An 18,941-nucleotide genomic window follows, 5' to 3' on the forward strand; every position below is an offset into this window, starting at 1 on the left:
CACGTGGCAGAACACAATAACAGAATAGCCTCGTGGTTTGCAGAAAAGGCGCACTTGTACAAACTGGCTAATTAATAAGTCGTCTGCAGGCTCTGCAGACACATTTCTAAATCTACTTTTCACTCTCCAATATTCTCTGTAATTGATACGTCAACTGTCAAACAATCTCGTGTTTTATTAAAATTTTAATTTTCGATTATTACATATTTTTATAGAACAGGTTATATCTGATCTATTTTTATTTTTATTATTAATAATTATTAGGAAAAGTTTTATTCTGAAAAGAGGAATAAATCATGGATTTAAGAGTAGAAAGTGATAATTCGTGTGAAAGTTGTCTGTCGGTAAATAATATTGATCAGAAATCAAATTCATCGTTTTTGCAAAAACGAAACGTATCAACTGGAAGATTCCATGATGAAATGAACAACCCGGAAGGAAGAGTTCTTGTTCTATATACTGGTGGGACTATTGGAATGGTCAGAAATAAAACTGGAGGTAGTTGATTAATTATTATATTATCAATTAAATAATTATTAATTTTATTTCTTTCTTTAATAATTATTTCAAAATTATTAATTATATTATTGAGGTAGATGATTTGTTATTATTATATGAGCCAATTTTAGTCACTTTTTAAAATGAAAACATCATTGAACAAAAAATTTCTTTAATTAAATTACCCCATAATTCAGGTCTATACCTATTTCCAATTTTTCTTGAATTATTTTCAAATATTTTAGAATATCTTTAAGGATTCCAAGGAATTTTGAAAAGATTTTATTGATTGGAAAGGATTACAAAGAATTTTAAATATTTAAAAATATTTCTTAAAATTCCAAAAAATTTTCAAGAGCTTTAAAAAGTTTCAGGGGATTTAAAAAAAATACAAAGCACTCAAAATATTTTAGGGTATCTTATAAGATTTCAATTAATTTTTAATAGATTTCTATAATTTGAAGTGATGTCAAATGATTTAAAAGTTTTTATGCAACATTCTTTAAAGATCCAAGGAATTTTCAAGAGATTTAAAACTTTTTAAAGGAATTTCAAAAGATTTAAAAAAATTCCGATACATTTTTAATAGGTTTAAATTATTTGAAGGGATTTCATTTTTTTTTTTAATTTCATGGAATTTCTAACGGCTTTAAAAATGTCAAGTATTTCAAAAGATTTTAAAGGACTTGAAATATTTTAGGGTATTTAAAAATATCTCAAGGAATTTTTAATAGATTTCAATACTTTGAAGGGATTTCAAAGGATCTTAACATAGTTTTTTTTTAATTCCAGGAATTTGTAAGAGCTTTGAAAAATTTCAGGGGATTTCAAAAAATTTCGAAGAATTAGAAGTATTTTAGGATATTTAAAAAAATTCCAAGGAATTTTAAAAGATTTTAATAATTGGAAATGATTACAAAGAATTAAAAATATTTCTTAAAATTCTAAGAAAATTCCAAGAAATTTTCAAGAGCTTTAAAACTTTTTTAAGGAATTTCAAAAGATTTTATAGGATTCGAAATATTTTAGGATATTTAAAAATATTCCAAGGAATTTCCACTAGATTTCAATACTTTGAAGGGATTTCAAAGAATTTTTAACATAGTTTTTTTTTTTTAATTCCAAGGAATCTTCAAGAGCTCTGAAAAATTTCAGGGGATTTACAAACATTTCGAAGGATGAGAAGTATTTTAGGATATTTTAAAAAATTCTAAGGAATTTTGAAAAGATTTTAATAACTGGAAAGGATTACAAAGAATTTTAAATATTTTAAAATATTTCTTAAAATTCCAAGAAATTTTCAAGAGCCTTCAAACTTTTTATAGAAATTCCAAAAGATTTTGTAGGATTCGAAATATTTTAGGATATTTTCAAAGATTCCAAGAAAGTTTTAATAGGTTTCAATCATTTGAAGGGATTACAATTTTTTTAATTGTAAGGAATATCCAAGAACTTTAAAAAATTTCAGGGGGTTTCAAAAAAATTCGAAGGATAAGAAGTATTTTAAGATATTTAAAAAGATTCCAAGGAATTTTTAATGGATTCAATCACTTAAAGGGATTACAACATATTTTTAATTTTTTATAGTATTTTTTTAAATATCGATGGAATCTTGAAGAACTTTAAAAAGTTTGAAGAGATTTCGAAAGATTTCAATGGATTAGAAATATTTTTGGGTTGTTAAAAAGATTCCAAGGAATTTTAAATAGATTTCAATAATTTAAAGGTATCCCGAAGGATTTTTACGCTTTTATTTTTATAACATCCAAGGAATTTACAATAGCTTTAAAAATTAAAAAAATATTTCAAATGATTCCAAGGGAATTTGACTAACTTTTAATAATTTAAAGGGATTTCAAAGGATTAAATTTTTTTAAGAGAATTTAAAAGTATTGTAGAAATTTTTAAGAGGATTAGAAAGTTTTCAAGGATTTGGAATTTTTTAAAAGATTTGAAACCTTTTAGGGTGTTTTAAATGATCAAAATGAATTTTTTTGAATTTCAATAATTTAGGGGATATTAAAGGAGTTTAAAAGATTACAAGGAATTTTTAATATATTTCAATAATTTTAAGCGATATGAATGGATTTACAAAATGTTAGAACATTTTTTTAAACTTCAAGGAATTTTGAGTAGCGTTAGAATATGTTAAGTTATTGAAAAAGTTTTTAAAGGATTTCAAATATTTTAGGGTATTTTCAAAATATTCCAAGAAAATTTGGAATAGATTTCAATAGTTCAATAGTTCAATAGGAGTTTATAACAAATTTCAATAATTTACAGGGATTACAAAGAATTTTTAATATTTTACAATATATTTTAAAACGTCGAGGAAATCTTCAAAAGCTTTCAAAACTTTTTATGTTTTTCAAAAGTTGTTAAATGCTTCGAAATGTGTTAGGGTTGGTAAAAGGATCCAATGAATTTTAAATAGATTTTCATAATTTAAAGGTATCCCAAAGGATTGTTAGGACTTTTTTTTAAAATTCCATGGAGTTTTCGAGAGCTTTAAAAAATTGCAAGGGATTTCAAAATATTTCAAAGGATTCGAAATATTTTAGGGTATTTTAAAAGATTCAAAGGAAGTTTTAATATGTTTTAATAGTTTGAAGGGATTTCAAAGGATTTTAAAAGTCTTAGACCATTTTTTTAAATTCCAAGGAATTTTTAAAGAATTAAAAAATGTCAAGGGCTTTACAAAAAATGCAAAGGACTTAAAATATTTTAGGTATGTTGCAAAGATGCCAAGAAGTTTTAAACAGATTTAAATAATTTAAAGGTACCCCAAAGGATTTTTAGGATTTTGAGTTATTTCAAAAATATCCAAGGAATTTTAAAGAGCTTTAAGAAGTTTAGAAATATTTCGAACGATTTAAAAAAATTCCACGGAATTTTTAATATATTTCAATAATAATTTTAAGAGATTTCAAAGGATTAATCAAATTTTAGAACGTTTTATAACATTCTAAGGAGTTTTCAAGAGCTTTAAAAAATTGCAAGGATCTTCAAAAGATTTTATAGTTTTTGAAATATTTCAGGGTATTTGAAAAGATTCCAAGGAATTTTTAATAGATTTCCATAATTTGAAGGTATTTTAAAAGATTTTAAAATTTTTAGAATATTCTTTAAAAGTCTGAGTCATTTTCAAGAGTATTACAACATTTCAAGAGATTTCAAAGGATTCGAAATATTTTAGGGTTGTTAAAAAGATTCCAAGAAATTTCAAATAGATTTCAATAATTTAAAGTTATCTTAAAGGATTCTTAGGATTTTGGGATATTTTAAAAATATCCCAGGAATTGTCAAGAGCTTTAAGAAGTTTAGAAATATTTCGAACGATTTCAAAAGATTCCAAGAAAATTGAAATATATTTCAATAATTTGAAGAGATTTCAAAGGAGTTAAAAAATTTTAGAACATTTTTTTAAATTCTAAGGCATTTTTCAAAGTTTTAAGAAGTTTAGAATTATTTCAAACGATTTGATAAGATTTGAACAAATTTTTTGTAAATTTCAGTAATTTAAAGGGATTCCGAAGGATTTTAAATATTTTAGAACATTTTTTTAAAATTCTAAGAAATTAAAAAAAGTTTTAAGAAGTTTCGAAATATATTGAACTATTTTATAAGATTTTAAGTAATTTTTAGTAAATTTTAATAATTTTAAGGGATTCCGAAGGACTTCAAAAATTTTAGAAATTTTTTTTCAATTTCCAAGGAATTTTCAGGAGCTTTAACCAATGCCAAGGGAATTCAAAGGATTTTAAATATTTTAGTTCATTTTAAAATATTACAAGGAATTTTTAATAGAGTTCAATAATTTCTAGGTATCCTAAAGGTTTTTAAATATTTCAGGATATTTTTAAAGAATGTAAAAGTGTTTAGGCTATTGTTTAAAATTCCAAAGAATTTTTAAGAACTGTAAATAGTTTCAAAGAATTAGAAATAATATTAAAAAGTTCCAAATATTTTAAGGTATTTTAAAAGCATACATGGAATGTTTAATATATTTCAGTAATTCATAGGTATCCTATAAGATTTAAAAGATTTTATGGTATTTTCAAAGAGTTGAAGAAATTCTCAAGAACTTTAAAAAGTTGCAAGGAATTTAAAAATATTTTAATGGATTTAAAAACAAATTCAAGTAAGTTAGGAGATATCAAGGAATTTTTAATATATTTCAATAATTTAAAGGTATACAAAAGGATTTAAACAATTTTAGGGTATTTTCAAAACATCGAAGGAATTTCCAAGAGCTTTTAAAAGTTTTTAGGGATTTCGAAAGATTTCAAAGGAATTTAAACATTTTAGAATATTTTAAAAGATTCCAAAGGAATTTTTTAATGGATTTCGACAATTTTAAGGGATTTCGAAGTATTTCAAATATTTTTGTAATGCTAAGGAATTCTTAAGAGTTTTATAAAGTTTCAATAGATTAAAAAAAATTGCAAAGAATTCGAAGCTTTACAAAATTTTAAGGGATTTCAAAAGATTTCAAAGGATTTAAAAAAAAATGATCGTATTTTAAAATATTTCAAGGAACTTTTAATGCATTTCAATAATTCAAAATGATTCCGAAGGATTTTTAATATATGACGGTATTTTAAAAACCCTGAGAAAATTGTGAAGTTTTAAAAAGTTTCTAGGGATTATAAGCAATTGCAAAGGATTTGAAGTATTTTAGGGTATTTTAAAAACATTTTAAAGTATTTTAAAAGATTCCAAGAAATTTTTTATGATTTTAGGTAAATTTTAATAATTGTAAAAAATTTTGAAATATTTCGAAGAATTTAATGTATAAGATTTTAGGGCATTTAAAAATATTTCAAGGAGGACAAAAAGATTTTAAAAGACTTGAAATATTTTATATAATTTTCATGAGGTTTGAAAAATTTCAAAAGAATTAAAAATTTTTTATAGTATTTTTGAAAATTTCAAGAAGTTATAAAGGGCTTTTTAAAAAATTCAAGAGATTTCTAAGGTCCTAAAGCATTCGCAATAAATTAAAAACATTTTCTGGGTTGCAAAAATGTTGAAAAGCATCCATGGATAAGTTACGAAAGCTACATAAATGATCGTCGCTTCCCGAGGATCGCCGGAGCCCCCGTGGTGCCACCACTGGGGGTGGCCGCATGCAAGCCGGTCTTGAAAAAAATCGTTTAGCTGGATTTCTTCTTCCAGGAAAATATAACTGTCTCGCCTAAATTTCTAGCAGTTTACCGGGACAGCGATGAGACATTAATTCACTAATCTAATTTAAATCATAAGAGAATATAATTTTTTTAGTTTAGAATTTTTTAATTTTTTTTTTCCAGCTCTGGTTCCAATAGCAAATGCATTTGTAAACAATGTGAGAACATTTCCTAATATGCATGACAATGCCTACGCGGAAGAAAGATTCTGCCCCAGTTGTGATAACTGTCCTCTAGTTTTACCGTGAGTATTAATTTTTTATTTGAAAAAAAAATTATTAATAATTATTTTAAATCTCTTATCATTGAGTTGATATTATATGCAGTGTTTTTATACCAATATCAAAGTGACGCTAGTGGAAAGAGGGTGATTTTAAACTAAAATATTAGAATGAAATCTTTTCCATCAGCTTAATCTAAATGCCATATTGGATTAAATATGAAACGATAAACTTTAAGTTTTTAAGATTTCAACATTTTCTACCAAAGAGATAAATTTTCAACCCAAATTTCACTAATTTAAGTTGATGTTTTCACAATTTCCTTATAAAGGTAATTTTTTACGGAAAAGACGATTTTTTAACAAAATATTTGAATTTTCAACTAAAATAATTAAATTTTCAAACCAAAAAGGCCAATTTTTTTCGAAAACAGTTACATTTTCTACAAAAAATTATATTCTCAGCCAAGAAAGTTGACTTTTCTACCATCAAATATGAGTTTTCCATTCGAAAGGGTGATTTTTAAACCTAAAAGGATGCATTTTCGATCAAATGGTCGAATCCTACGACAAAAAATTTAAATTGAACCAAAACAGTTCAATTTTAAAGGTAAAAATGCAAATTTTTTAGAAGACAGTTGAAAGATTTTTTTTTCTACTAAATCGTTAAGTTTTTATATAAAAAAATTAATTTTTTACAAAAAAAGGGATTTTCAACCAAAATGTTACATTTTCAACCCAAGAGATGAATCTTTAAAAAAATTTAACAAAGTTGTTCAACCAAGTAGTTGAATTTTCAATAAAAAATATATTATTTTTTAACCAAAAAGATGGATTTTCCTACAAAGAAGATATTTTCCTGGCAAAAAATATTTGAAAAAAAGGCGAATTATCCACAAAAAAGTTAAATTTTCAACCTGAAAAGTTGAATTTCAAACAAACAAAATTCATTTTTATCCAAGAAACATAAGTTTTTGGACCAAAAGGATGGATTTTTCTTAACTGAAACATCATTTGTGGTCACAAATTCAACGATTTTGTTAAAAATTCGTCTTTTGTTAAAAATGTTATCTGTTTTTATTAAAATTTAAAAATGAAGATATTTTTTGGCTTAGAATTCAAATAATTTGTTGAAAATTCGTATTCTTTGATTAATTTAAATTTTTGAACTTAAAATTAAAATCGTTTTAGTTTTAATGTAAATCATTATATTTTTGGTGGAGAATTCATAATTTTTTCTAAAAACTGAACAAAAAGGTTAAAAGTTAAACAACTTTGTCAAAAATGAACTTTTTGGTTGAAGATTTATAATTTTAGTTAATACTTCGTCTTTTTGGTATAAAAATAATCCTTTTGATGGAAAATTCATTCAGTTGGTTGAAAATTAACTTTTTTGATATCTTTTGGAAAATATTCAATCTTTTTTTGGTAAAAAAAATTTCGTTCAAAATTATTCTTTTTTGTTTGAGGATTTATCTATTTTTATCTAAATTTGCATTTTTTAAATGAATTTAACTGTTTTTAATATAGGAAAATTATATTTATGTAGCGTTAAAACAAATAAACAGGTAAACCTAAAAAATAAATAGTTATTCCAATTTTTTTAAAAATGAATTTCTCTTTTTTTCTTTGCTTTAAAGAAACTTCCCCTTTTCCAGTTTTGTTAACAATCAATCCGTTTTGGTTTAAAATTCCACTGCTTTGTTGAAAATTGATCTTTTTTGGTTGAATTCCATGGTTTTTTATTTAAATCAAAAATATTTTTTATTCAAAAATTAATTTCTTACATGAAATTTTATCTATTTCAGTTAAAGATTTATAATTTTAATTGAAAATTTATCTTTTTGGTGGAAAATTGAACTATTTTGTTCAAATTCGTCTTTTTTGTTGAGTTAAACTGTTTTTTGTTTTAAAATTAAAATTATGTTTTTAATAACAAATACTACATTTTTTATTCAGTATTTATCTTTCTCAGTTGAAAAGTAAACTTTTTGGGTGAAACATTAATTATTTTGTTAAAAAATAGTTTTTTTTTTGTTGAGAATTTTATTTAGAATTAATTTTTTTAAACTGAAAATGTAATAATTATACTTCTGGTTGAAAATTCATCCCTTTTAAGTGAAGATTCAACTAATTAGGACAAAGTTGAACCTTTTTGTTAAAAATTGATTTTTTGCTATTAAGATTTATTTCTTTGGTTGGAAATTAGACTGTTTTATTGAACATTTTTTAAAAATTAATGTTGTAAACTGGAATTGTAACTATTCTATTCCTTATTGAAAATTTCACTATTTGGTTGATAAGTTAAGGTTTTTTGTGGAAAATTCGTCCTTTTGGTAGAAAATTAATGTTCGTTGTTGAAATTTCATCTTTTGTGGTGAAAAATTGATCTTTTTTGATCGAATTCAGCGGGTTTTTATTGGAATTTAAAATATTTTTTCGTTAAAAATGATTTTTTTGAACTGAAAACTTAATCTTTTCAGTTAAAGATTCATAATTTTAGTTGAAAATTCACCACTGTGTTTGTTTTAATATTACTCTTTTTTTCTTTAAATAATGAATATTAAATTTTTCATTAATTATTCCCGTTTTTCGATTGAAAATTCAAATTCTTTGGGTAAAATTGGTACTATTTTGTAATAAAAATTAATATTTTTGGTTAAAGATTAATGACTTTTGCTGGAAGTTTAACTATTTTGTAAAAAATAGTTTTTTTGATTGTGAATTAATTTTTTTGTTTTAGACGGTTATATTAAACATTTTTTGTTTATTTGAAATTAATTTTTTAAACTGAAAATAGGGCTATTCCATTTTTAATTGAAAATTCATATTTTTTATTGAAAATTCGACTATTTGGTTCATAAATTCATGTTTTTTGTTGAATTAAACTGTTTTTATTTGAATTTAAATCTTTTTGGTTGAAATATCAACTATTAATTGTTTCATTAAGAAAATATTTCTTTTTTAATTCAACTACTTATTTGAAAGTTGAACTACTTTGTTAAAAATATATTTTTTGCTGGAAGATTCATCATATTAGTTGAAAATTCACCTCTTTGGTAGAAAATTTTACTATTTTGTTGAAAATTCATCCTTTTTGGTTGAATTTAACTGGTTTTTTTAAATCTAAAATTAAAATTTTTGAAAATTTAACTACTTATTTAAAGTTTGAACTACATTGATCAAAATTAATTTATTGGTGAAAGATTGAACATTTTAGTTGGAAATTCATCTTTTTGGCTTAAACTTTTTCTTTTGTTAAACATTTTTTTAACAGAAAACACAAATTTTTTAATGTGGTTAAAAACTTAAATTTTTTAATTGAAAATCAACTATTTAACTAAAAATTCATTTTCTAAAAAAATTCATCTTTGTAGATGAAATATGCATTTATTTGGTTAAAAATTGAATTAATTGCTTAAAAATTCAAATAATTTGTTGACAATTTAATTAGTTTGCATAAAATTCAACTGTTTTGTTGAATAGCTCGCTCGCTCTCTCTCTCTCTCTCTCTCTCTCTCTCTCTCTCTCTCTCTCAAAGTTACATAAATTTTATTTTGAAAAATGTCATTCTCTGTTATTTTCCTATTTTTTTTTAGGAAAAATCACCCTATTACCCTTGTTTTGAGAGCAAATTGTGCTGTAAAGTCTGAAATCTTATATTTTATTATCTTTTGAAAATATTCTATAAAATGTGAAACTTTTTTAAATTCTTTATACGTTTCTTTTTTTATCAACAAAGATACAAATATAACTCAGAATTAACACTAAAATTAATATAGATTGTCAAATGAACATAAACGACGTGTTATTTACGATGTCAAGGAATATTCCCCACTTCGAGATTCGAGTAATATGACAATGGATGACTGGATTCTAATCGCAAAAGACATTAAAGTAAGAAAAAATTCTCATAATAGACTAATTTTAAGAAACTATTTTAAAAGATTTTAAATAATTACAAAGTAAATAAAAAATAAAATAAGTTTAAGAGATATTTACAAGTATTAAAAAGATACAAAAATAATTTTTTTTGTTAAAAAATTTTCAATAATAATTACCAAAGTGGCCGTAAATCAGGGATAATAGAGAGAATTTTATTGGTAAGGGAAAGTCAGAAAATGTGAAAGAAAACCGGGCTAAAGTCAGAAAATGTGAAAGAAAACCGGGCTAAAGTCAGAAAATGTGAAAGAAAACCGGGCTAAAGTCAGTCAATTTCTATATGAGGCTCTTTAAATAATTATCAAGGATAATAAATTTAAAATTTTAAAATTTTAATATGACGTTATTTTATTCCATTTATAAAAGACGATGTTAAAAATATTTCAAAATTTTAATTCTGGTTTTTGAATATTAATGGTCAGCAAAAATGAAAAATTGATCAGGAAAAGATATAGGGAATTTTGAAAATGACAATTATATTTTTAGTTAAAAGATATATTATTAAGTTGAAAATTCAACTATCCAGGCAGAAAATTAACTACTTTTGTTAGAAAATTCATATTTTGGTGTTGAAAATTCAACTTCATTTTTTAAATTCATCTATCGTTTAAAAATGTATTTTGTTTGGTAGAAATTACATATAACTTGTTTAAAAATGCAACTATTTTGATTTAAATCAACGTATTTTTATTTTATTTAACTGCTAGTTTGAAGGTTGAACCTTTTTATTGAAAAATTATTTTTTTGTTGAAGATTCGTAATTTCAGATGAAAATTAATCTTTTTTATTGAAAATTTATTTCGTGTTTGGTTAAAAATCGAACTATTTTGTACAAATTTGACCAATTTTAGTTGAAAATTAATTTTTTAAATTAAAATTCATATTTTTGTGTAGAAAAATTAACTATTTTACAGAAAATTCGCCTTTTGCTTTCAATAACTTCACAATTTGGATGAAACTTTTTTTCTTTTCTGAAAACTCTTTATTTTTTCAAAATTCGTTATTTTAGTTGAAAATCCATCTATTTTCTTGAAAACTAAACTTTTGTGTTGAAAATTTTGTTCTTCTTGGTAGAAAATAAATACTTGCGGATTGAAAATTTAACTGTTTTATAGAAAATTCGATTTTTTGGTTAAAATTTGTATTTTTTATTAAAAATTTATATTTTTTTGTTAAAAGTTAAACTAGTTTATTAAAATTTCAATTTTTTAAATTCAGATTTGCCATTTCAGTTAAAAATTCATCTCTTTGACAATATGAATATATTCTTAAAAAAGCTTTTTTTTCGTGATATTTTTTTTACTAAAAATTTATCTTCCATTTTTGGTTTTAAAAACTCACCTTTTTTATTTGAAAATTCACGTTGCTGTGAAAAATTCTTTTTTTTTTGTTCATAAGAAATAATCTTTTTGGTTGAAAATTCGTCTTTTGGGTTGGAAAATTGAACTGTTTTAGAGAAAATTCATCTTTTTTGTTGAAATATGTATTTTTTGCTTAAAAGTTGAACTAATTTGTTAAAAATTTATTTTCTTGAATGAAAATACGTCATTTTCGTTGAAAATTTATCTTTTTGATATGAAAATTCAACGATGTGTTAGAAATTTCGTCTTTTTTGGCAAAAAATGATTCTTTTGGTAGAAAATTCCTCTTTTTGATAGAAAAGTAATGTTTTGCTTGAAATATCTTTTTTTCGTACAAATGCAACTGTTAGGTTGAAAATGAACTTTTTCCTTGAAAATTCATATTTTCGGATTGGAAAATTGAACGTTTGGCTTAAAAGTTGAAATAATTTGTTAAAAATTATTTTTTTTATTAAAAACTCATCCTTTTTGTTGAAAATTTGTCCCTTTTGCTTGACAATTTTACTATTTGGTTGAAAATTCATCTTTTTGGAATGCAAATTCAACTATTTGGCTTGGAGTTTTAATAGTTTCTTTAAAAATGTTACTTTTTTTTTAAACCTTTGTTTTTTTTAAAGTTTAATCATTTGGTTGCAAATTATTTTGTAAAAAAAATCAAATATTTGGTTATAAATTTAGTTACTTTGTTGAAAATTGAACTAATTTGTTAGATATTCTTCTTTGATGAAAAATACAAGAATTTGAATGAAAATTCAACTATTCTGTTGAAAATTCAACTAGTTAAAAAAATGTATCTTCTTATTATCAAAATTTTTACTTTTATGTTGAAAATTCATCCTTTAAGGTAGAAAAGTGATATTTTTTTATTGAAAGAAATAAAAAAATTTTGTAATTTAAACTGAAATTGTTTTATTTCATTCATAAAATAGTCTACGTTAAAACTGTTACAAGATGAAAAATCTATTTTTTGAATAATAATGGTGAGGAAAAATGAAACATTATTTAGGTAAAAAGAAGGAAAGAGTGATTAGATTTAAAAAATGAAGTTTTGCGGCCACCCTGAATATACGGTACCCTGTTAGAAATTTTTTTTTTATTAGGAGGCATATCAATATTACGATGGCTTTGTCGTCCTGCATGGAACAGATACTATGAGCTACACAGCCTCTGCTCTATCCTTCATGCTTGAAGCTCTTGGAAAAATAGTTGTCATAACCGGATCTCAGCTCCCGATTTTCGACACAAGAAGTGACGGCCTCGATAATTTTTTAGCTTCCCTTGTCATTGCGGCAAACTATAATATACCGGAAGTTTGTGTTTTCTTCGGCAATAAGCTGATACGTGGAAATCGTACCAGCAAATTCTCCACTGATGCGTTTGATGCCTTCCACTCTCCAAATTCACCACCTCTCGCCATCGCTGGTATTAAAATCGAAGGTATTTTTATATTTATATTTTTTCTCAATGTCGTGTAATAATATTATAATTAATACAAATTGTACATAAATAATAATCAATACAGGTATAAAATTCACATTGCCAAAGATGCCACAAAGATTTCAATAATTTCACAAATATTTCGAAAAGATTTTGGATAGATTTAAAATATTTTACAGACTTTAATTATTTCCCAAAGTTTTCACAAATATTACTAAATATTTTTTTAAATACTGCAAATATTTCGCAAAGAGTTTTTAAGATTTCAGAAAGAGTTGACAAATATTTCACAGTTTTAAAATATTTTTCAGACTTCGGATAGACTTAAATGATTTTCCAAATATTTCAATGATTTCTCAAAGATTTCAATAATTTTACAAATATTAACAAATATTAACAAAATATTTTTTATATTTCGCAGATTTTTAGAGATTTCAGAAAAACTTGACAAATATATCACACGAATTTCAATGGTTTCTCAAAGATTTCACAGTTTTCAAATATTACGCAAAGATTTCGGATAGATTAAAAATATTTTACAAAGACTTCAATTATTTCTCAAAGATTTCAATAATTTCACAAGTGTTACCAAATATTAAAAAATATATTTTTAACATTTCGCAGATTTCTAAATATTTTAGAAAAGAGTTACGAAGGTTTCACAAACACTTCAATGATTTCTCGAATATTTCAAAGATTTCAAGTATTTCGCAAAGATTTCATATAACTTTCAAAGATCTCATAATAAATTCGATTATTTCATAAATATTTCTGATATATTTTAAAGATTCCACAAAGATTTCAAATATTTCGCAAAGATTTTTGATATATTTAAAAGATTTTACAAAGACATCAATGATTTCCAAAATATTTCACAAATATTTACATGATTTCTCAAAGATATCACAGTTTTCAAATACCTCGCAAAGATATCAGAAAGATTATAGAGTTTTCAAATACTTCGCAAAATTTCAGAAAGGCTTTACAAATATTTCAATTGTTTCCTTAAGATTTCGCAAAGTTTTCAATAATTTCACGAATATTAAAAAAAAAAAGATTTCTCACAAATTTACAAAAATTTCAATGATTTCTCAAAGATTTCACAATTTTTAAATATTTCGTAAATATTTCCGATGTATTTAAAATATTTTACAAAGACTTTAATTATTTCCCAAAGATTTCACAAATATTTAAAAAATGTTTGTAATATTTCGCAGATTTCTAAAGATTTCAGAAAAACTTTACACATATTTGAAGTATTTCGCAAAGATTTCGAATTTTCAAAGGTTTCACAAACACTTCAATTATTTCATAAAAAATGTCCAATATATTTAAAAGATTTCACATATATTTCACAATGATTTTGGATAGATTTTAAATATTTTACAAAGACGTCAATGATTTCTCAAAGATTTCAAAAATTTCATAAATATTAAAAAATATATCTTAAAGATTTTAGAAAGATTTCACAAATACTGAAATGATTCCCCAAAGGTTGAAAAAATTTCGCTAAGATTTCGGATAGATTTAAAAGATTTCACGAAGACTTCAATAATTTTCAAAAGATTTCAACCATTTTTACAAATATTACCCAATATTCTATCAAGATTTCACGAAGATTTAAATAATTTCACAAATGTTTAAAAAATATTTCAAAGATTTCAATGATTTCCAAAAAAATTAAAAAATTTCAGAAATATCAAATATTTCGGAAAATTCAAAAAATTTCAAATGTACTAAATAGTTCAAAAATATTTTCAAAGGGGTTAATGATTTTCCAACCATTTCAAAGATTTATCAAAGATAACTAATATTTCGCAAAGACTTCACGAAGATTTCGGATAGATTTAAAAATTTCACAAAGGCAAAAATGATTTCCCAAAAATTTCACAAATGTTTAAAAATATTTCGAAGATTTCCAAAGATTTCAATGATTTCCTAAATATTTAAATAATTTCACAAATATTATCGTATATTTAAAAAATATTTTTAATATTTTTCAAAGATTTCAAGGATTTACTATATAATTCACAAAGATTTCAAATGTTGCGTAAATATTCCGATATTTGAAAAAGATTTCACAAAGACTTCAATGATTTCCCAAACATTTCAATACTTTAAAAAATATACCAAATTAAAAAAAAATATTTTAAATATTTTATAAATATTTCAATAATTTTCCAAAGATTTCAGAGATTTCACAATGATTTCGGACACATTAAAAAGATTTCAATTATTTTACAAAGATTTCAATGCTTTAAAAAATATGATCAAATACTTATACAATATTTGAAATATTTCTAACCTTTTCCAAAGATTGCAATGATTTCCTAAATATATCACAAAGATTTTAATGGTTTCGGAAATACTTCAAATGCATTTAAAAGATTTCACAGACTTCAAAGATTTTCCGAAGATTTCAAAAATTAAAATTATTTTGAAATTTTTTAAAGGATTTCAATGATTTCCCAAAGATTTAAAACATTTCGTAGAGATTTCGGATATATTTAAAAGATTTCACAACGATTTTAATGATTTTTCAAAGATTTGAACAATTTCAACAAGATTATAAAATATTTATAAAGTATTTTGGAAAGATTTCAGATAGATTAAAAATATTTCACCGACTTGAATGATTTCTCAAAGATTTCAACAATTTCAAAAATAATTCCAAATATTAAAAAAATATTTCAAATATTGAAAAATTATATCAAATATTTGACAAAGATTTTAATAATTACTTCACAATTTTACAAATATGTCAAAGATTTGACAAAGATTACAGGTTGATTTTTGGAAAAATTAAAACTGCCACTTCTGCATTTTTCAGCAAAAAAGATTAAATTTCAACCATAAACAGTTTTTCAAAATCAAAAACACATTTTTTAAGAAGACAGTTAACGATACAAAAAATGTTGTTGACAAAATAATTAAATGCTTAACCATAAAGAAAAATTATCAACATACAAGATTAATTTTACAACGCAAAAGGCGGATTTTTCATAAAAGTATATGAATTTTCGACCAAATAGTTCAATTTTCAACTTATAAAGTATAAATTTCCAGACAAAAAAAGAATAGTTCAACTTACAGATAAGGACATTAATTTTGAATGAAAATAAGACCAACTTTTAAACAAAAAGTTACATTTTTAAACAAAAAGATAGACTTTTCGACTAAGAAGAGACATATTCTGCCAAAAAGTTGTAGAATTTTTAAGAGAAAAAGGCAAATTATCTACAAAGCAGTTGAATTTTCAGCCTAAAAGTATAATTTTTTAACAAAAAGGTTCATTTTCTGCAAAATATTAACATTTTTTACCAAATAGTTATATTTTTATAAAAATAGTTTCATTGTTAACCAAATATTTCAATTTTTAAACAAAATGTTGAATTTAACAAAAAAAAGTTAATTTTCATCCCAAAAAAAATAATTTTTGAACAAAAAAGTTAATTTTCTGCGTCATGTTACCATTTTCTTCCAATAAGTTAAATTGCTATTAAAATAGTTATATTTTTAATCAAATATTGGTGTTTTGAACAATGAAGATAATTTACAACCCCAACAAATAATTTTTCAGCAAATAAGTTAGTTTTTCCAAAATTTAAAAATTTTCTTCCAAATAGTTAAATTTTTATGAAAAAAATCGTTTCAATTTTAATCAAATATTTAAATTTTTAACAAAAACTACTTTTTTTAATTCAACTGTTTTCATAGAAAATTTACGTTTTGTATCAAATTCGTATTTTGACTCAACTAAAATATTTCTTGGCTAAAAATTTAACTGTTTTTTTAATTTTTCTTTTTGATTTATAAATTTATCTGTTTTAGTAGAAGTTGTATCTTTCTTGGATAAAAATGCCACTTTTTGTTTGAAAATTAATCTTTTGTGCTTGAGAATTTAACTATTTGGTTTGAAAATTTTTATTGAACCACTTTGTTAAGAAATTATTTGTCTGTTGAAGATTTATATTTCTAGTTGTAAATTCATCTTTTTGGTTGAAAGTTTAACTTTTTTTGATAAAAACTGATCTTTTTATGATCAAAAAATAAAAGGCGTCGAACTTACATTTTTTAATGAAGGCTTATTCTTTTGGTTGAAAATTTAAATGTATGATTGAAAATTAATTTTTTTGCTGAAAATTTAAATTATCTGATTTAAAATTTAATTTTAGTATAGAAAATTCATCTTTTGGCTTGAAGGTTCAACAATTTCTTTGAACATTTTTTTCTTTCATGACCGAAAAATCTTTATTTGTAGAAAATTCGTCTTTTTAGATTTAAAATTAATTTTTGTTATGGAGCTTTACATCTTTTGGTCATAAATTATGTTTTCACCCTTCAATGCTTTTTTCGTCAAAAATTATAATATTTGACTGAAACTTATATTATTTCGTTGAAAATGCAACTGCTTAGTTAAAAATTAATTTTTTTGATGAAAAAAAATAAACCAAAGAAATAATAGAAAGTTCAACAACATAAATTACTTTTAAACCAATAACTTTAATTTTCAACTAGGAACGATATATTTGCAATGAAAAATAGAATAGTTAAATTTTCAGTTAAAAAAATTAATTTCAAACTAAAAAAAATATATTTGTCAGAAAAAAGTAAAATACAGCGGTATAAAGCTACTTTTACAAATGAAAAATCATTCTTATTCAAATTTAAATTATACTTAAAAAGAATTAAGCACGATTTGGAATATGTACACAGTTTCTAGAATTTATTATAAATAATTTTTTTTTCAGTTTCTAGGAATTCAATTAATATGCTTAATTTATATTTTAGAAAGCTTTGACAGATTTTATTTCAATGTATTCTTGAATATTTTGTAGCACCATCGATTATTAAATAGTTGAATAATATTTTATTGAAAAAAAATTTTTATTATATTCAATTTAAACTTTTTTAACAAGTTAGATGAATTTTTAACTAAAAAAGATGAATGTTCATTTAAATAGTTGAATTGTAAACTAGAAAAGATAAATTTTCAACAAAAAATGATCATTTAAATGTTTAGGTAAAAAAAATTAATTTTAAACCAAACTTATAAATTTGTAAATAAAAAGATCAATTTTCTACAAAAAAATATGAATTCTCGTCAAAATACATAAATTTCTAATCAAATAATTAATAATTATTTAATATAAAATTATTATAAAATTTTTTTTTCTTATTCTTAATTTATTAATTTCAATTACAGTGGACTATAGTTCAATTTACCGTTCTGGTGCTTTAGAAGAGTTTCACGTGCACACGACTTTAAACCGGAACGTTGGTTTGCTTCGACTTTTCCCTAGTATTTCGGGTGAATTAATAAAAGCATTTCTTCGACCACCAACCGAAGGAGTTGTTTTGCAAAGTTACGGTGCTGGAAATATTCCCAGTAATCGGGAGGACATCGTATCAGCGATTAAAGCTGCGACTGACCGAGGCGTTATCGTCGTCAATATTACACAATGTCCAACCGGAAGTATTTCTTGTATCTACGAAGCAGGCCAAGTTCTCACTGATGCAGGTGAGTTCAAATTTTCAAATTTATATCGCCAGATACAACTATTTTGCTACTATTTCGAAAAAATTGAGACTAAAGACACTATTTTCTCATAATTGCCCCCTAATTTCATTATTTATTTAGTTTCGGTTGAAAAAAATTAACAGAAAAAGAACAATTCTCAATAAAAAATGCATAAAAACAGATTAATTTTTGAAAAGTTGCATTTTTAACGAAATAAGATTAAATTTCTGCAATAAGAGATGAATTTTTAAAACAAAAAGACGAAGCTTCCACCAAATAGTTACATTTTTTACTAAATTAGTTCAATTTTTAACCAAGAAGGTTTTATTTATGTTAAAAAAGACGAATTTTTAACTAAAAACTTCAATTTTCAACATAAAGTGGGAAAATTAAATTTTCAGTTGAAGAAATTAATTTTCAATTAGAAAAAATGGATTTTTCTTTACAATTGGTAAATTTTCAAAGAAGAAATTAATTCTCAAGTAATAAAATTAATTCTCAACTAAGCTGGTACATTTTCTACCAAAAAAAGTCTAATTTTTGACAAAATGCTTGAATTTTCTACTAAAAAAGATCAATTTTTAACCGTAAATAGAATAGCTATATTTTCAGTTACAAAAATTTATATCAAAAAGTTTAAGCAAAAGAAATACATTTGCAACTAAATTAATTTTTTTTTTAATTTTTAACGAAGAAGATGACTTTTTGTCAAAAAAAGTTGAATTTTCAAAAAAATACCTGGTTTTAACCACGAAAAAACATTAATTTTCAAT

General features: G+C 23.2%; 1 protein-coding gene across 2 annotated transcripts in view; it reads left to right on the forward strand.

Annotated features, from left to right (window-relative positions):
- Position 1: 1 nt before the first annotated feature.
- LOC117172828 (L-asparaginase 1-like) overlaps positions 2 to 18,941 on the forward strand; it is a 45,819-nt gene continuing 26,879 nt past the window's right edge. The window contains exons 1-5 of one of the 2 annotated variants that reach the window (XM_033361072.1): positions 2 to 498; positions 5,811 to 5,931; positions 9,690 to 9,804; positions 12,311 to 12,647; positions 17,854 to 18,168. In XM_033361072.1, the coding sequence (XP_033216963.1) occupies positions 297 to 498; positions 5,811 to 5,931; positions 9,690 to 9,804; positions 12,311 to 12,647; positions 17,854 to 18,168 (1,090 nt within the window). In that variant the 5' untranslated portion in view covers positions 2 to 296. The remainder of the gene's footprint in view (positions 499 to 5,810; positions 5,932 to 9,689; positions 9,805 to 12,310; positions 12,648 to 17,853; positions 18,169 to 18,941) is intronic. The other variant, XM_033361071.1, reaches the window with a different exon arrangement.

Source organism: Belonocnema kinseyi, chromosome 5 (genome assembly GCF_010883055.1).
Source record: "Belonocnema kinseyi isolate 2016_QV_RU_SX_M_011 chromosome 5, B_treatae_v1, whole genome shotgun sequence".
Classification (NCBI taxonomy): domain Eukaryota; kingdom Metazoa; phylum Arthropoda; class Insecta; order Hymenoptera; family Cynipidae; genus Belonocnema; species Belonocnema kinseyi.